The following is a 20,588-nucleotide window of genomic DNA, read 5'->3' on the forward strand; positions in this document are numbered from 1 at the left end:
CCATGTAGGTCAGCATTTTCCAATGTATTTGCACTTTAATAACAGCCCAAATAATTAGACTGCTAAAAAGAATAAATATTATAAATATTTATGGATTTAGCTGTCTTTAAGGAAAATCACATGCAACACATCTTCCAATATTATCATAACCAGCAGATTAACAGGTACTCTCAACCAATTTAACTGGATGTTTGTTTTTGCATTGACTATCCAAAAGCCACTTAGTCTGTAAACAATTCCAGATCACTTGAAGGATATAGAATTCAGGCAGCAAACATCTGACTGACAGGTGTATATAAGGATTTGAATATGAATTACTGAAGATGTTTCCATGAATAACTTCAGGTCAAAATGGTATTTTTTTGTTATCCACCTCTATCAAAATAGAGTTTGTTGTTTGAAAACCTGGTTTAACGCATGTAACAACTCTGGACTCAGATATTGGCATTTACTGTTGCTTTAAAAAAATTCTCTCCTTTACTCCTCCAACATGCAAAACAGCAGATTGCTCAAAATATATGTTATATGACAATTTAACCCTTCTGATTCAGGGTGCAATGTTAATACTAAACTATACTTTACCTTTCTAAAAATAGTTTATCAATATAAAGCTTAGATTAGAATATGTACCAGTAAATATGCTGTACCTGAATTTTGTGCTGGGCAGGGCTGACAAGGCTCCCCAAAGGCATAGTCAGTGCTGGCACAACAGCACTCTGATTTTGTAACTGCACCGGTTAACGGTCTCACGCATTGTCCTCTCTTGTAGCCACCATAGCATGTGCTTCGCATATGTGTATCTGAGGAAAGAAATCTCTGTTAATCCTGCCACAGCCAACTGTCATAAATTACAACAAGTATTAAACGTAGCTCGGGTGTGATAAACACTGTAAAATAGCTGTCAAAACAAAACATCTTTCACCATTTCCTTATGCTTTTCACCCACCCACACCCTCACTCTGCTCAGGACAGGAAATACTTTTTCCTCACGCTCCTAAGAGTTCAGACATGCAAACTAGTTACTGCATTTAATGGCTTAACATGCATTTGTGAAGTACTAGGGGAACAACGAATACTTTACCTTGAACTAGCAAGAAGCCATTGGGAAAAGGGACAAAGTCTCTGTCATATGGCAGGGACATTATTCACTTGTAACTTGACAGGCTCAGGGCCAGGAGCAAGAACCAAGTATATATCAAAACTTCCAAAAAACCTCAGTACTGTTTATTTTACTCTCAGAGTCAGAGGACTGGTTTGATTTTAACAAGGAGTATTTTCTCCCCCTCCCAACCTTGTTAGTTGTCTCTGTTTCATCAAGGCTAAAATCACCACTTGTGCAAATAGCCTGGATTAGGCCCACTAAGGTGACCCTAAAGCTTTTGTTTTCATTTTATACCTGAAAAGAGACGGAATGAGAGGAAAAGAAAAACTTGCATCAGGAAAAGATAAAAAAATATGCTGTCATTTTAAAAAATCTCTCTATTTTTGGTAAAACAAAGAAAAAGTCAGCAATGATATTCCAGTGATAAGGTTTAAAATGTTTATTTTTCAGGTCCTGGGGTGACATTTCTCACTTTTTAAATATTGACCCATAACTGCTGTCAGACACATTTGAATTTTAAAATCAAAGATCTCAAATGTCTTTCACTTCTAGAGAAACTGGCAGAAGTGGAAAAACTGACATGCCCCACTTTAAAAGGAGGTGAAAGAGTAATTACATCTTTAAGCTCGGTGACAAATGAAGAATTCTACATTGACAGAAATGGGGCAAATTCTCACCTATTCAACAGCACTACTCACTTCCAACAGCGCTATGCTGTAGTGTCTACCTGACCTTGTGATTTGACACACACTTTTTTTTCTCTTTAAATGCAAAGGAAAAGATAAAAGAGGAAAACGGGCTATTGCAGTAAATATCCCTGAGCTGTTAGTATCCACTATAACTAGCACCCACCAATCCATGAAAAAAATGGTAAAGTCTACATTTAAACTTGGTCTGTCCATCAGTCTAGCATTAGTGCCTTAACATTGGCTAATTGTGACTCGCCACACATTAAGCTTGTCTTACCGACACACACGCGTCCGTCCAGTCCTACTGCAAGGCCAGGGAAGCATTCACATCTGAAAGAGCCATCAGTGTTCACACAGCGCCCGTTCATGCATATTCCAGCTGTCTCACACTCATCAATGTCTGTTAGAGAACAGAATGAGCTTTATTAGAAACTAAATTACACAGTGTTCAATGCCTGGCTGAAACTTGCATTTGTGCAGCTTATTTTCAATGTATCCTATAGAAAAATATCAAGTGTAAATGGAAACTAGTTCAAGTAAAGGTTTTATTAAGAATAATGATTAATTCATTCTGTGAAACGGGGGAAGAAAATGCAAAATTCGGGAGAAATAAACAGAACAAAATAATTTCACAGTCCTTGGAAAGCAAAAAGGGACTACATTTCCTAACTTGTTCCCAAGAGGAACATATTCTGATTTACAGGTCATTCAGGCAAAAACATAATCAGAGGAAGGACGAAATTGTGACTGCTGAGACAAAGGACTTCTGCAGTGCTTAACAGGCACTGTGTTAACAGTTTATCTTGTAAGAAATGGGTCCAGATAGAAAATAGAATCTTTCATCCCCACACGATGTCCCTTCACAGGGCCATCAAAGAATTTCCCTTCCGCCTGCTGCGGGTTCAGTTTTTGGACATACATCGGCATGTCCACAGCCAGCCCCTGCCCCACGTACTGTCTCTTTGGTGATCTGCATGACAATTGGGTTTTCCTATAGGATGCTCATTACAGCCCATTTTATAAACTTTAAACGGACAGACTGCACTCCAGCCTGGAAAGGAATTTGTTAATGATTTGAGCCCTGAGCAATTGCGGAGCACAAGCTATCACCTTTGCCCAACAATAATGCATTGAACAATAAGGCCCTTAGCAAAGAAATACTGAGTGAAGCCTTATAATATTAGACTATCACAAAGGGATGTCAAATTAGTACTAAATTATAAAGACTGCGTATCCTGTCAATAGTAAGATCATTCTCTAGAGATAGAGAGCATGCCACTGTTTTATAAGTGATTAAGAAAAGTAGAGTTTAGAATATTGTTTGGAAGTATGTATAACCTTTATAAAATAATCACATCGTAACAACTCTCTACCATATATACAAGAGACAGTGTGTGTGACAACTTCCTTTTTTTGACCTTAAAAGGGCAAATTGAGAGTGAAACACCTCTGTGTTTTATTTAGTTTGTGTTGTTTGGCATAAAACATGGCTTGTATGATCCAAGATTCCTTTTTCAAACTGCATTTTAAAATAGAAGTTATATTTAAGTAGGTAGGCTTGATTCCTTTCTACTTCATCCTGCAATCTTTTGTTCTGTTTCAGAAATCTTAAACGCTTTTCCTACTTTTAGCCCTCACTCAGTGTAAGTAAAAACAGAGTTGGGACTTCAAATATGCCCATACTATTTAACAGCGTAGGCAGTTACTTTGTTAGACAATGCTGTACTCCTTTGATAGATACAAACTCTCCTAAAAACAAACAAAAAAACCCCCACAACTTTCCTTTTTTAAGGTTACTTATAGAAACAGAAAGGCAAAGTTACTTTTTTTTCCTTTTCCTGTAGTTAATTTAAAAAAATATATTTTGTAACCTAACAAGAGGTGAAATGTGCAATCCATTTTCTTTTGCACTGACTTACAAATGCTTTGAAAATACTGTTGTAGATGTTCTACAGAGAGGTAAAGTGGGTCACTTAGAATTGCACAGATCAGCTGAAAATGTGGCTCCAGTAAAGATAGGGCAAAAAACCTCTGCTTTTACCAGGGCTGAGATTCCACCCAGTAAATCATCTGCACATGCAGGCCTTAAATCCAAATTTTTTATCTTGAAAAGGCTCCGTCGTCTTCTGTGGCAAAAAATCACCATTTAGACAACTTCAAAAATACTCATTTTTCTGACTTTTGCCAGAATACCTCAATCTGGTTCTGGAAACCACACAGTGGGCTCATTCTGCATGTCCAATGAGTTTTTGCCTTTTTTACTTAGCTTGCTCAGTAGTGTCAGCTGGGTACATTAAGTCCTCTAATTTTACCCAGGAAAAATTTGCTCAGACTACTGAATTGCCACTTTCAGGTGCCTTGCAATAGCTTTCAATTTGGGGAATTCCTGTTTGGTCTAAAGATGAAACAATGTATGGAACAGGAATCACGCTTTAATACTCCGCCTGCCTGATGTAAGTATTTCTGAAAAATCATCAGCAAAAGAATCTAATGGTGAATAAGTTTAGTATGTCTTGTATTACAGGGAATACACAAGACTATGGTGTAACATTCTTTTTTGGCATGTTACTTCATAAGGCCTGAGTGGAATTTTTTACCAGACAGCCAAGCATATGCCCTGTACTTATACTTAAATTCCAGTTTTATGGAACTAAGTATCATTTACAGTATCCCAAACTTTGAGTTAGAAATTCTTCTTCGTAGCTCAAAATGCATCTTAGAGTGCGTCAAATGACATGTTTCTAGGAGCAACATGTCGCACACTCCAATTCTTATATTCCTTTTTTTATCCCCTAAAGAGTTTGGCAAAAACACACATTGAATTCTGCATCAAAATTGCTTAGGCAGGTAGCCAATTTGCCGCAGAAATGTCAGTTGCTACATACCCACATTCCCCACATGCGTGAGCACTACCAGCATTTGCAAGCAGGAGCCTCGAGTTCAAGCTTGTGTAAGGTGTCAATGCATTCACCTTCACAAACAAATTCAGGATATGCAGTGTGAACAATGAGTGTTTCAAAGGCCAAACATTCTGTAGGACAGAAGATATTTATTCTGCACATGTGGTGTGTACAGAAAGGACTCAATACAGATTAACATTAAAATGTACAGGAAAAGACCTTATTAAAGATCAGTCTTTCAAACTTTTACTAATGTGTCTAGAGACATTTACCAGAAAGTCGTGCTCTCTTCAGCCACTACATTCCTGGGAATTATTTCATGATACTTTGGGCAAGTGGAAGAAAGGAGAGAAATATGAAGTTGGGAAAAAGTGTAATTTGGGTGTCAAGGTCTCAAAATCTGGTTTGATTTCAACCCAACAGCAATTTTAACACATAATGAATGTTTGCATGCTCATTCATAGAGCATAAGGCTTACTGTAAGTGTTGAAAAGCAGTGGGAGAAATCCTTCATTTTACTGTAAGATCTGTTCCAACTTTCAGTAGGAATCAGTTGAGTTGCCTGCAATTTTGGATAATTTTCAAACATCCTCCCTTTGATGCACAGAAGTAACGTTTCTCTAGGGCCAGAAACCCCTTTTTGGCTGTATCCATACTCCTGTTTAGCCAGGAGACATGTAACAGAGGCTGTGAAGTTGAGTATCATTGGTTTTTAAGTAGTCTGAAGCAATTTACATACCATCTTCTTGGATGGTATTTCAGTGCACAGACTGATGTAAAAAAACCCAACCAAACAAAACAAAACAACCAAACCAAAACAAAACGAACAAAAAAACCACACACACACACACAAAAAAAAAAAAGAAAAAGAAAGAAAAAAAAAAAAAAAAGATGCTTAAGGCAAAAAACGAGACAAGCATTTGGGCTGAGTTTCATCAGTGAGTCACATCCCTGCAAAGGACATGGCAGCCCCCGGCCTTTGCAAACTCGACTGGCTGATGTGCCAAGGCCAGATGGGCATCAAGTTCTCCCCTGCCAAGTCTGAGGCCAAGTCTCACTGCCACCCCCCACACAGACCAGCTGACAAATAAGCTTTGGCAAAGCACAGACACACACCTACCACTCGGAAAATAGGTAAGAACGGAAATAAAGCTGATTGCGTTAAGTGTGTGAAGGCTGCAAACAGAGCCAGTCGCTGTTAAGCTAAGGGGACGCTTGTATGGATCTGCACATTTGTTCATTTGAGAGACTAAAGAACAATTCATTCTCCCAATCAAAACAGCCCTATTACAAAACAAGAATGGGGTCATCTCTCATTAGAAATGCATGATTCTCCCACTTGAAGGCTGGATAGCAACGTCCTGCATACCTACTGCAAAAGTTGTCAAATGCAAGAGAAATTTTGGATGTTTTATCAAATTTATTGGTCTGGCTTGGATCTAAAATCTAAGTTTAGACACCACGCAGTTCAGATCTAAGACTGATACAGTGTTCAAGAAGAAACAGGATCCAAATTAATTCACCTTTCACGTCAGTAACTCTCAAACATTTATTTTTGTTATTGGTTCACATCAAGATGCTGCTCTGTAATCCAGTGTGACATGTTTTGAAATTTGCCGAAGTGTAAGCAAGCACTTTTTTCTGCCTTGATTCCAAGATTTTCAATTTTTCAGAAGAAAAACTGTAAGTAACTTGGCCAAGCACTTGTTTATTCCTTATTTCGACTTCTGCTTTGTGCCTATAAAAGTTGTTGAAACACGAAGATTTATACAGACAAAACTTCCAGTTCCTGACAGGACTGAATGGAAACTCTGGTGACATAACTAGCAACCGGAATGCTGCAGTGTCTCCCACAGAGGGTATTGCTGAGCTAGTGCAGCCAATGGAAAAGACAATCTTGCTGTGGTGCTCATGTCTGCACCCAGGTCACACAGGGTGCTGGGCACTCCTCAGAGGTGCTGTAGGAACACCCTAGCAGGAACGGGAGAAACCCAAAGGCAATAAGCCAGGATGCTTGGATGGCCAAAGGCAGAAAACTTTAAAAGGCCAAACACAAAAAGTGAGATATACTGAAGCCAAACTGCAGAAGACCTCATAGACAAAAAAACTTGGAGTTTAACTAGGTCAGATCACACAGTCCTTGAACAAAGAATATTTCCCACTGGCTACTTAGGGCAGTTGCTCAACACTGGAGAGGACCGAGTACTGTCTTGCACAACGACAAATCATTCTAGCTGATTAAAAAAGCATATCTGACGAGAACTCTGCCCAATATTTCTTGTCTCCAAGGATCACTGAAAGGAAATAAGACAATTCTTGAAGCTACCAGAGGGACGTGACTCACAAGCTTTGGGAACCTGTAATTTATTGTGCTCACCTCTGCAATAGCGTCCATCAGATGCTAACTGAAACCCTGGTTTGCAAATGCATTTAAAACTGCCATCTTCATTGATGCACATCCCATTGAGGCAAATGTTCCTTATGCTGCATTCATCCATATCTGAAAATGGACATAATAGATGTAAAGCTCATAATGTTTAAGCAAAAGAACTCTAATTAGTTATATCCAAAAGATAAACCATAATTCTTTATTTGTTATCAGAGGTATATGATAATCAGAAGCATACAACGGGACATACTGTACTGTCCTAGATGACGTGTTAAAGCAATGACTCAATTTTTTCATAAAGAATCATTAACATATAAAGGTATGCATCCAAAAAGAGCAAAGAGAATGAAAAACAGATGAGAAACGGGACAGCTTAAAAACTGCCAGTTAGTAAAAACCCTAAAAAAAGTGAGAAAGGTATGTAGTTGAAGAGAGATTGCAAACAATGTAAATAGAAGCTAGGTTAGAAGCAGCCTCCCATTTGGAATGGTAAACACAATTTTGTGTTACTAAGAACACCTGAAAGGAGACAAGCGGGCATTTGCATTTGGAGTGAAAACTTTTGTAATTTCCATTGGATGAGTCTAAGATTTATGACGTGGGAGACTTCCCAGCACTGTGCTCAAGCATGCGTTCTGAGCGCACTTTCATCAGCAGTTTCCATTTAAAATAAAACCTACCCCGTCCCTGGATTCAGCATAACAGGTCACGTAGGGGGGCACTTACTAATCATAGCTTCATACTAGCATTATTCACCCTCTGACCTAATGGCATAGCATGAATGATTCAAAGAGGAAAAAAAGATAGAGGTCCCAGACACTACTATTCTGAACCCTTCACAGTTACACAAAAAGAAAAGGGGGGGCAAGCACAGAGAATTCTGTGCTTGATTTGAGTAAGCTTTTATATCATCTTAGTCATTATTTTGTCCTGGTGCAAATGAAACCAGTTTTGGATGTTAGATCCAAAAAAATCAGCACTATTTACCAGTTTCATCTAAAGGACTATATGTAGTTACATTAAGTTATGGCACAATGCCATGGTCTTTACTGATTAGTGTGTGTGCGCATGTATTCCTAAGAACAGAACTCAATGCATTACAGTGCCAGAGATGAAACTGTTTCATAAGTGAATGCAACAGACATTCTGGCAGCATATGCAATGGAATTAAAAATGTTTTACCAGACTGCCGATGTCCTGGTTCTTATTACTATTAGCACATGGTATTTGGTGGGAAAGGAAGAAATCAGAATCAAGGTTTTTTTCCAAAATATATTAATTTCCAAATATATTTAGTCAATATAGTGCCATAATTAGATATTTTAAAAGCAGCTTATAGTGTTAAACTGTATCTAAAAAAGAGTCAGGAAAAACAGAGTCTTAAAATGTCTGTCTCTACCAAGGATTAACAGAATCACTACTAGCACATAAAATTACTGGATCATAATGACATTACAATATATTCAGAATCATGCTATTTTCCTTAATATTGTAGCTGTCTTGGACAGAAATTACACTTCTAGACATGGTGTGTTTTCTTTTTACTTACAGGCTAAGTCAGACAAAAATAATTTATGATTTTAAAAAAAAAATCGTGTATCTATCCCAACCAGGAATTTTGGCTTTAAGTCTTTGAGCTGAATCACTGAGATAATATTCTGCCAAAAATGTTTCTAAGAACAGTGCTTGAAATTCCTTTAACGTATTAATAGATCATTGGGAACACTCCCAAGGACCTTGGGAAGCATGATAAAGAACATTCTTCTTTTTCCCCCCTTTACTAAAGGTCTGGGAGGTAGGAACACATCAATTATGTTTACAAATTTTTCTTAAAACAGTTTTTATGGGTCAGACCAGACTGCATCTACATAAAACACATTGCTAGTCACTTAGTAAGATACCATAAAGCATGCTGTTAAACACACAGTAAAATAGGCAGCATGTGACTTGTGCTCTGTTTTAAAATGTACCGCTCCCATCAAAGAAACTGCATTTTGCGATAGTGGTATGTGCTATTTCTCCTGCTGGACAGACATCCCGTTGAAGATTGCCAAGCCAAGGCCCCAGAACTGGCTGCAAAAGAGAGTTTACTTGCCCTCCCATATACAGCAAAAGGTATTTAGAAATTTGATTCCTTGCTCCTTCCCCCCACCAGGGGTCCTTTTCTCTGTCACTGATGTGAATAACCTCATGCAACTGTAATTACTGACACGGAGTAAATTCAGAAAAGTCATACCTTCACAGTTTTTCCCATCAGCTGCCACTTGGAAGCCAGCATTACATACACAGTGAAAACTGCCATCTGTATTTATGCATCGTCCATTATTACAGATACGACCATTCTGTAAACATTCGTCAATGTCTGAAAGCCAACCAAAAAGAAAAAATAACATTTGGAGTTTTTTTCTTTTTTATACTCAAGAGGAATTTTTCCCATTTCCCCTTCTCCTAGGTTTTTAACCCTGCATGGAAACTATATTCACCTGAAAAATTATTTATTTTGGTTTCCATAACCAAACGTTATGGGGGGTGGAAAACGTTCATCGGCTTGAAATTTCAAGTTGCTGTGAAAGAATTTCAGTGAGCATTACCCTGCAGCTTGCTCAAACAAGAATCAGACCCTTTCAATTGTTGTGGTGGGTTTTTTTTTCATTTTTGTTCATTGTGAAAATATTTTTACTGAAGTTTAACTTAACAATAGCTAAGTACTGAAGGAAAGATGGGGGAAGCTTGTCTTTTGCTGCTGCTTTGTAAGATAACAGGAAAGTTCAAGACTTTCCCACCTCAAAAGATATTTCTCCTGCTTATTTTATATTTGAAACAGCTCCTCATTTCCCTCTCTCTGCAGGAGGTGCTTGGCAAGTGCTTTGGAGGACCTGAATAGTGATATCATACGAGGCTGGCAGCTCTCCCTCTCCTCCAAACGAGGGGAGAGGAGATGCTGAGACAGACTGTCTAGACATTTTTCAGATTGCTCAGTGTTCTCCATCAAGGCCTGGACCATCTCCCAGAGATTCCTGCACACAGGGGACTCTGCTCACTGAGATCTCAACCAGCCCGTGCAGACCTATCTATGGTGTAACCACACTGTCTCCTGGGGGTGCCCTTCCCCAGGCCCTCTCTGCAGAACTGCATTGCTGTGCTTGCAGGAGAAGCAGAGCACAGGGTGTCCTCCCAAATGCCCCTGCTCTCTAGACACCTATCTGAGGGGCAACCGATGCGCCTTGAAATTGTGAACCCATATTTGCCTCCTTGGCAGCATGGTACTCCTGGGAAGCTGCTAAGAAATCCCTGAAAATAACTGTTTTGCAAGCAGGCAGCCAGGCCCGCAGAGGCAGGAGCTGCTCAAGTGAGAGCTCACTGCAGCGGCAGCTTGCAGCCCTCTGGACTTCAGCAAAAGCATGCAGGCTTGAGAAACCTCTCCTCAAGCGATAAACGAGCATCATCGATCAGCAACACAGAAAAGTGAGTTTTCTCTCTGCTTGGTCCCTTTCCCCCCAATTTTGTGGCAATGGTTGCACCTGAGCCTGGTTTCAGCTACTATGCCAGCTTTATTCCTTAGGACAGACAGAAATGCTACAGCATCTCAAGATTTTTCTGGCCTTTTAGTTTTTAGAGTTGGTTAGGATTTGTACTTTTATGTACCTGATGTTATCTAAAGCATGGTGCAGAAAATTAACACAGAATCTTGTTTTTCTTTACTTACATACAAGTGACCAGAGACCCACCACTACTTGCCATTACATTTCTAATTTTCAAATTGTGAAATTTCATTGTGGATTTCCCTGCCCCTCCTTCAGAGAAACTTGCAAAAATCAAAGCTCCCCTCTCACTGAAATGTCCACAATTGCTGACCTCCTCCTCTCAGAAATGTCAGGTAGATTACAGTAAGTACATAGCTATTAAAGCTTTGACTCCGATACTTTCATAGCTCACCATCATAAAATTTCACTTTTTTTTGAGGTTGATTTTACATCCCTTCTTCTGCAATTGAAAAGCCCTTTTTTGTTATGATCACTAATCATGTGACCTTCTTCATCTATATATTCAATTCACATATTAATTCAGCTAAACTCCTACTAGAATTTTAAGGGATTCTAATAACAGTTGAATCAGTAGCTTGCAATACAGACTTGCGATGTTCAATCAGTCACCCATCAGACTCATCATGCAGAAAAAATCCTCTCTTGGAACCTCAAAACAAGGAACAGATAAACATCTGGTCGTTATGGAGACTTCAGTTTTCAAGAATGGATGTAAGGAATACATTTGCAAAAGCATACCAGCACAGACACATTCGTGTATGTAAAACATAAAACCTCAACATACAAAGTAGTCATGCAAAGGAATTTTACAGCAAATGCTGATTTTGGCAGGCACCAGTGCTCTATGCATATTTTGCCAAATGCACCCCACTAGCCTTTTTCTTTTCCCTAAACTGGTCGTAAAAATTCCTTCAGAAAACAAAGATTCTGCACATTGTAGCATTTTCTGAACTGCCTATCAAGCAAGCACAGTTCCCATAGACTGCAAAGGAACTGCTAAGTGACCACACTTTAATGCCATTAAGCTACTGGGCTTCTGACAACCATGTGTTTGCGTAATGAATCAGTCAAATTAAAAGCGTGTGACAAAAATGACTCATGAGTAAATTCATCACCACTGAGACTCCACTTCAGCACTCCTTCACCACTACTCAGCTCAACTATGAAGATGCTTCCACAACATGGCTGTTTGGCAGCAGTTAGGTCAAATACTTCCAGAAACATGCAGCAGCGGTGCTGGCTCTGCATGTCCTCCTGGATTGGAGTAAACTTCTGTACCACAAATACCTTTCTGATTCTCAAAGGGAAGTTAAAAATAAAATAAAAAATGTAAAATAAAAAAACTCACACACTAATATAGATAGTTTTCTTCCGTTTGGTTTTTTTTTTTTTAGAAACTCTGCTTCAGAGTGAGTGCATGCTTAAGAAACCCTCCTCTTAGTGCAGAAAACATGAAGACAAGCTGGGACTCTGAGCATTAAAACTTCCTGTTTCATTTAGAAGCTTAATTTCTTATGGAATATCAAAGTAGTCATTCATTCTTCTGACAGAAGTCTCTCACTATGGCTACCTGCAAAGGTCTGCGTCCACCTTTACAGTCAAATTCCCACTCCAGGAGGGTTTGGGAGCCACAGAACTCTGAGAGAGGGCTGACCGTTGAGAACCTACATGTTCTCCACTCCCATAGGAAGACAGGATGAAGACCATCAGGACTATTGTTGAGCCTGGTCTTCAAAATACCAGTGATGGGGATTCTACAGCTTCCCCACTTAGAATCTTCCAGTGCTTCACTACTTTTCCTTACCTTACTTAAGTTTTCATTTCTGTAATTTGTGTTGATTTTTTTCTCTGACAGTCAGCAGGGCCAACACAGGGGCACTGTACTCATTATTTACTCACTAGAAGACTTATCTTTCCTCCCACCTCTCTTAGTCTTTTAACAGTCTTTTATAGGTAAAGAGTTGCTCCAAAAAAGGGATATTTAATGGTTCTTGAGAATTTCAACAAGCAAAAGAAAAAAGTCTCAATAATTAAAAATAAAAAAAGAAAGCGTCTTCCACTTCAAAGCCACAAATGGTGCCAAGATACTTTCAGCACAAGATAAAATGTCTTTCTTCATAACTCAGTCTGTGAACAGAGAGCTCAGGAAGGTTAATCATTTTTACTGCCATAGCTGATTTATTTTTTTTAAAACCCCTCATATTTAACACATCTGTTAAATTTTGCTTAAAAACTATTTTCCCTCCTGGTATGTACACAATAGTACAGATATGGCTGTAAAACCATAATCTACCTCGGCACTCTGTTCTAGTTGGCGTGCTCTGATACCCTACACGACACTGGCATATGTAGGATCCCTGAGTGTTCACACAGTCTCCGCTGATGCATGGATTCTTCTCGCATTCATCAACATCTGCAAAACACAGACAATATATTTTTATTAAGACATTGGTTGAAAGGTATTCAGGTCTGTAGGGTTATTTATTGTTTTGTAGCTGGAGAAATAGTGTGCTTCAGTCTGAAAGGATAGGAGACCTCACTAAATTCCCAGTAAAAGGATCGTATGTTCTGAGCTAAGCAGGAGCTGGGAAAAAGACGTACTCAACAAGACAGGGTATTGCATATGTGAGAGGTAAAGGCCCTAATCACACACCTCCAAATTCCCAGCCCTGCTGGGGTCGTAGATTTTGACAGAAGCAAAATCTTGCATGTAAGTGACACCTAATCCTTGTTCCTATTTATCAAGCTCTGGCTGAGTTCCAAAATTAAAGGGCTCAAGCACCCAACAAGATACTCCTGATGAGCTGAAAGAGGACTTGTACATCTTCCTAAGACAGAGATCATGACTGCTGTTGGGTTTTTTGTGGTTTGGGGTTTTTTTGGTGGGGCTTTTTGTGTTGTTGTTTGTTGTTTTGTGGTTTGTGTTTGGGTTTGGGGTTTTTTTTACAATAGGTCATTTCCATACTCAAAGAGCTGGTAGCATTTTAAAGAGGTTATTTTCAATCACTAATAAACACATAGTCACAGGTTAGTAAAAGAAGAAATTCTTACTTCTGTATAATTTTGTGGTAAGTACAAGATTCATTAAATACTGTCTTAAAGGCAAAACTGCTGTAAAAATAAGTTCGCAGTTGAAAGCAATTAGTTCTTGGAAGTCTGTTTACTGGGTGATTTTTTTTGGAGGGGGGTTATTTTACTTAAGAACACTGAGTTATTACATTGTGTGGAAAACAATTTTTTTTCTTTAAAACAAAATTCCCCTCTGTGATTTACAGCAGAAAACCACATACCAATGCATTCTCCTCTAACATCCAGTTGGAATCCTTTGTTGCACTCGCAGCGGTAGCTCCCAGGAGTGGGAATACAGCGCCCATTAAGGCAGAGATGTCGGAACAGTTGGCAATAGTCGGTGAAGTTCACCGGCAAGATCACTGAAATAATAGAGTTGGAAAAATATTTTAATAGTTCATCATAATCATTTTTGGTAATCTGTAACTTGTACAGCATTTTCCATTAAAAGTAAACATTTGCCTTCCATCACAATATGAATTACATAGTAAAATCAGAATTGGGAGAGCAAAGACAGCACTTTGACTCTTAGAGATTTGTCGGAAAACAGTTAGCAACCACTGATTTTTTCATTGTGGCAAGTCTGATCCTGTTTTGGTCTTTTGCCAGACAAAGGAGGACAGAGACTGCTCATACCTAGTGGTAAACCAGGAACGTGGTGCTGCAAGGACTCTGCTAAAAGCCCACAGCAGCAAAGAGTGGGCAGACTGGTTGTTATCAACGTTTCCATAGACAACAGAGCAAAAGGAGGGCAGGGATACCCTTGGAAGGTATATGCCTATACGGTCTTTGGCAGGCAGACGTGAGCTGGCTCTGTCTGTGCTCCGAGCTGACCAGAAGCTGTGCAGCTACGTCAGTGCAGTGTTAGGCCCCAGTTAACATACTTTGCCTCTTAGGCTTATTAGCTCAGCTTGGTGCTAAATCAAGAATAAATAGTTTCAGCTGGTGCCGGTGCAAGCAGAGCCTGCTTGCATCTGCACAGAGCATGGACGAAATGAGCCTATGTTTACTTGCAGGAGAGTATGTGGCTGTGCCAAATGATTTCAGGTGGCACTTAACTACTGCAGGCTATATGGGCATGTAATAAATTCCCTCAGCAAGGGACAGAATAAGGAATATATGGGTATTCTGCTCTGGCTGCCTCCTTACTTTAGAGAAACCTAACCTATCCGTGTGTTTCACTGAAAAAGTTCTTTCTTCACATTGAGTCAGCCGCAGTGTCCAGCAGACTCGTACTTTTTTCGGTGCAATTCCTACAACCTGAAACAACCTGAAAGAAGCTGCTTTCTCCCAGCCAGGCTCTTCAAATAACTATCACAACCTAGTCAAAGAGCTGTTCACGTTCCTCAATGTTGATATGCAGCAAAGCTCACAACAGCCTTAAAATAACAGTAATGTAACTGCTACTATACACAGGCCCCAGTACAGGCAGTGACGATGTAATTTTTTAATCCTGTCTTAACAGGGAAAACACTACCAATGAGGTACACTTGCTGTAAGACACATGGTAACCAGGCTGTGATTAGAAGGATATCCAGAGACTATACGTCAATATAAAGTAAGCAAAAGCTACCAAGAGCTGAAGTGAGCCCACTGCCCCTGAGAAACATGTTTTGAAAGAAGCGAAATGCAAATGGTGCAGGGAAAGTTTATTATTTCCTTTTTACCATGAGGTGGTGGAACCCGAGATGGATAGACGATTTCTGGCTGTTGAGGAGGGTAAATCCCAGGAAGGAGTGGTGGAGGGACAACATCAGGACGACCCGGAGGAAGGTCAGGACGGCCCGGAGGAAGGTCAGGTCTTGCTGGCAGCAGAGCAGCTACTGTGCACAATTTGCGATACTCATCTGAAACGTGAAAACATGAATGCTGGTTTAGACTCTTCTAGCCTTTCCGTTCAATCCAACTCTCCTCATTTTTGCAGTGTTTCAGATTAGCAATAAAAAACTTTAAATAATCTGGAAAATCTGTGCTTATATATTTCCTTCATAGTAAAAAGCTTTGTTCTATGAATTGAGTCATTAATCCATAGGAGGATATCAATACTACTTATCAGAAGACTGTTAGTAAGAAGATAACATAACTGACATTCTGGATACAAAATCGAACAGTGAGGCGGGGACCTGATCTTAACCTACTTAGTCTTCTTTCAGGCAAAATCTTTAATGAACCCAGTGAGAAGTTTACCTAGAGAAGGACTTTTGGACTCGATCCTAAGTTAATTTAATACAAAGCTTGCCACAGAGTTAGAAAAATACTGAACAGGGAAAAAAGCCCAGTTTCAACTGGATTTCTTAAATGTTAACCTCCGAAAACAAAGAAATATAAATATAAGCAATGAGGCAAAAACAATTAGAGAAAGAATACACTAATACTATTTCCCTGTGAAAATGAAGTTAGCCAATAAAAGCAGAAACCAAATGAGGTGCAGTCTACAGAGTATAGACAAAGAGAAACCGCCTCAGATCCACACCGAGTTCATCCTTCCCGAGACGAAGGAAAAATGGTCTATTTTGCATTCTCCTATTGTTTATCTCTATTAGTGGCATCTGCCCTACTGCCCCATTTTTCCTCCTGCCCCCGAATCTTTTGTCTTTGGGAAGTGTGGGTTTGGAACTTGTGATCCAAAGAATGCACACAGAGTATCACAATTAAAGACCACATTTCCAGCTGACCTAATTCATGTCCACAATTTGTGGGTATATAACTATTTGTGCAGACAATATCTTTGAACTTTAAAAGTTTGTGGCACAACAGGGAAGAGGAATTATATAATGAAAACAAAATGCTAGAGATGCATGAATTCCTGAAACAATATAAAAAATGAGAACTGAAAAATAAATTCAGTGTTGGGAGAACTAAGCTGGATATTTCAGCCTTCAACACTTTAATCTCACTTCTATTTCCACCTGTAAAACACATTAGAAGCTCTTCCCAAATGACAGGGGATTTGTTAAATAAATGTGGTAGCCTAAAGTTCTGCTTTTCCTGATTACGATATTTGCATTTATTTTAACGCTCTTAGGTGATCTGTTTGTTTCATGTGCCACCACATTTCCCTCTATTGTTCCTTAGAGAAATTTTAATCTTTAACTCATTCCCAAGAAGATTTTATTGTATTATGTCTTGTATTCTGCTTATTTGTTTTTTTCCCCTAGCTTTCTGTTTTGCCTATTCATATGTAAGCTGAATCTACTCTCAATCAGTGGTCTACCTGTGAGAAAACAGAGACATTCGGAAGAAACAGTGTCTGTGTATGTACACACACAAGTTCTAATATGCAAATGTTTACTAATAATGGTGGTTTTAATAGTCAATTCTCTAATCGCACATTCTCTACAACCCACTGATCAGTCTTTGTAAAAGAAACAATATTTCTTTTTTACTCTAGATTGGTAATACCCAATTATCCAAAGCCAAGCCACCAGGAGCCTGGTCCTTCTGTGCAAAAAGATGTCACAGCCTTGGGGCTGCCCATCGGTTGAATGGAATTAGCACACATGAAGCGACTGCTGAGGTGAGAATTGAATGCGCACATGGCTGGATGCCTGAGATACCACTTTTAAAGTATTTATAGCGTCAATGGTAAACCCCATCATTCCACATAAATGATTATTGCCATGTTATGAAAAGAAATACAGTGCAAGTCTTTTTTTTTATGGCAACTTTAATCTCCATGTATAATTTCTAGCAATAAACAGCCTGTTTTATAGAAACATCTGGATCTGCTGCCCACATTGAAAATGCAACCGCTTAGTTACATTATGCATCTAGTGCTCCACTTTATATTGCAGTAAATTTCCATTTCAAAGTTAGAGAGACTTTGGGCCACTGACAGCTCTAAATTCCTCATCTTGCTTTCTCAGGATACATTAAGGAATAACCGAACTTGATTAAATAATAACAGCAATACCTTGCATACATGTAAGGCCTTTCAAAGAATTTCAAAGCACTTTTGAAAAGAGTAATTTATAGTCACAATTTATATACTCATTCAAAAAAGAAGAGGAAAAAAAAAAAGAAGTGGCATGTAACCCTGATCTGAAAGACCTTGCATGGATTTATGATTCAGGAAGTCCTGGTTTTAGCTCCTTCTCCACCACGTCTCAGTCTGCGGCCTTGGCCAAATTACTTCACTTTTCCACCCAGTTTATTCACCAGTTAGATATGAATAATTAGAAAGTATGTAAAGAAAACAGAGACTGTGTTAAGATTGAAAGCTTTCTCCTTGTCTTCCTATTTCAGATGAGCATCAATAGATTATACTACTTTGTTAGCATTATTCTAGCCAGTCTTGGACACGTAACATCTTTAAATATTATTAATGAGATAGTGACAGAACCAGGAAGAGTCTTCCAAAAATTCTGATCATAGATCTCTGCTCCAGTATTACGCAGTTTCACTCAAAGGATTAAAAACAAGGATAATAAACCCTCCCATACATGACCTCTGACAATTTCTTCAGAGTTACGCTGCTATAGCATTACAAGCCCCATTCCTCCCTAAACTCTGCACCTCCCTTGAGCTCCTCTGCTCCCTTGAGCTCCTCCCATCAATCCTTAAGCTTCTTTTATTCTTTCTTTCTAAAGCATTTCATTAGGTCTCCAGTATTAAACAATCTCAAAAACATCTTCCCTCCACTCCCTCACTCTTAGTTTCACAAATCTGCTCACCATTCTCTCTAAACTCCAATCTCACATTATCTGGGGATCTCAACACACAGGGAGACGATAAAGTACAGCACATTTTGGTAGCAGGCAGATATCATGTTCTGTGCCAAAATTTAGGAAATAAATGGCACCTCAGAAAGCTAGGCCTAAGAGGAAGGAAACCTCAGTTTTCCAATGAGAATGAAACCGCAGAGGGAATAGGGATCTATTAGAAGGCTCTGGAGGAAGTAACTTGAGCCTGAAGAGGATGTCAAAAACAAAATCTGAATCAGGTAAGGTCAGAATAACCAGGCTGCAAAACATTAATTAGCAACAGATAAAATCTTTTGTTTATGTCTGCTTGCCCTAGCCTCCCGGGGGTCCTGAGCAACCTGCCATAGGAGGCTCTGCTTTCAGCAAGAGAGTTGGACAAAACGATATCCCAAGGTGCCCTCCAGCCTCAACCATTCTCTGTAGTTCTTTAATGAAAACATTACTGATAAAAGAAAATCACTGCCTCATTCAGTGTTCAACTACACTCTTAAGAATACAGGTGGGTTCATACCAGTGGATCTGATCGGGCACATTTCAGGAGCGGCGGCTGCACCAGAAGACCAGCATCGGCCGCTGTCACAGCAACACTGCATTTTGGACAAAGGCTGGGGGAGCTGATTGCCACAGCGCCCGTTGGTCAGAGTAGAGAAGCAGTATCCAGGACGCACATCTACCAAGAGAAAGAAGTGGATATGTCATCAGACCAGTGAGGAATGTGACTTTCACAAAAGGGAAAGGTCCCGTTTTTCTTGGATGACAACATCATCAATGACATAGCACTTGCAACATTACAACAATCAGAAAACGAAAGGCAGAAAACCAGAAAAATCTTGGTAATATTTGGGCTGCTTTGGATTCAGATGTAACACCTCCTGTGAGAAAGCTGAAGTGAAATATGGAACAGCAATGAATTAATTAAGGCAAAAATAGAACAGAAATGTGTATTCAGTATATAATAGAATATGCTTCTGTGCCCCCAAAGAAAAATTGCAGTGCTGTACTATTAAAGATAGTACCAGATAAATTCTGTTGAAGCTTTGATTTGAAAGCCACTGATGTAGAGCAATAAACTTACAGCACTGCAGCTCTCAAAGCATTAATTCATTTTTCATTAGCCATGGCTTCCCCAGCTGAAGCATGTAGTGATTTGACAAGATATAGGCTTGCAGGCAAGAAAGAGCAACACGGCTTTAACTGGTGCCGTCGCATTGTTTATGGAGATATGCTGGCCTCGCGTCTCAAAAGGGTGAGCATGTGCTGTATAAAGAACGTCCTGTACTCAGATTTCATACTCTCAGCTCTGACAACATTGCACAGAGATCCCCCAGCTCAGAGAAGCGAGAGAAAATGTGGATGAGAGCAAAAATTTAAAAAAATAAAAAATCTTGTGATACAATCTGAAGCTCTGAGCAATTGTTTCACAATATGTCACATCATGTCAAACTCAACATAAGCTGTGGTGTAATTTGATGCTGCACAATACACCAGACCAAGTTTGTTTCTAAAGTACACAAACAGTTGCTGTCAAAATGTAGAGGAAAAAGTTGCAGATATAACCTTACAAGAGCAGACACCATTCCCTAAAGAAACAGTATGTCAGTTATCCAGGGCATGGTGGGCTCATCTGTCTAGTAACAGTGCTTTCCAGAGTTTACTAGCTATTCTAGTGGATATAAAAAAAAGCAGGGAAGTTTCTTATTATTTTGAGGAAATTGATATATAGTGATATGTTGGGAGAGTCTGTGATGGTTCTGCCTTTTATTAGCTGGAACCCTGAACACGGATATTACTGGCAGTACAGCTAAAAGAAGCAGTTGGCCTTTGCTTCCAAAATTTAGTTAGTTCACTCATATTATCATATAACGGAAATCTGAAACAGGGAAAAAACAAAATCTACTCAGTTCTATTACTGGTCCTCCATTTTCTCCTGGTACCCAACTAAACTGCCAAACACATACAGTCCTTAATCTACCATTTAAAAAATGAAATAAAGCTCTGATACAAACTGTTCCCTGCTGCATCTGTTAAAATTTTGGTCTTCATATGGAGGGGAGAGATATTCAGATGCCTGGTGTGATGGTGGGTGGATGATGAGGAAGGAAGTCCCCTAACAACCCTGTCATCATCCTCTGTAACTCATCCTTCTCAGCTTTGGTCAGTATCGCATTTTGAAACACTTAAAAGTAGTAAT

The 20,588-nt window shown here is 39.3% G+C and overlaps 1 protein-coding gene across 1 annotated transcript in view; it reads right to left on the reverse strand.

Moving 5' to 3' along the window:
* Positions 1-20,588, reverse strand: part of FBN1 (fibrillin 1) — a 151,290-nt gene that overhangs the window by 66,662 nt on the left and 64,040 nt on the right. The window contains exons 10-17 of the mRNA XM_065641987.1: positions 18,909-19,067; positions 15,362-15,541; positions 13,916-14,056; positions 12,919-13,038; positions 9,317-9,442; positions 7,069-7,191; positions 2,069-2,191; positions 648-800 (exon numbers count right to left, since the gene is read on the reverse strand). Of these exons, the coding sequence (XP_065498059.1) occupies positions 648-800; positions 2,069-2,191; positions 7,069-7,191; positions 9,317-9,442; positions 12,919-13,038; positions 13,916-14,056; positions 15,362-15,541; positions 18,909-19,067 (1,125 nt within the window). The remainder of the gene's footprint in view (positions 1-647; positions 801-2,068; positions 2,192-7,068; positions 7,192-9,316; positions 9,443-12,918; positions 13,039-13,915; positions 14,057-15,361; positions 15,542-18,908; positions 19,068-20,588) is intronic.

This window comes from Caloenas nicobarica, chromosome 10 (genome assembly GCF_036013445.1).
Source record: "Caloenas nicobarica isolate bCalNic1 chromosome 10, bCalNic1.hap1, whole genome shotgun sequence".
NCBI lineage: Eukaryota > Metazoa > Chordata > Aves > Columbiformes > Columbidae > Caloenas > Caloenas nicobarica.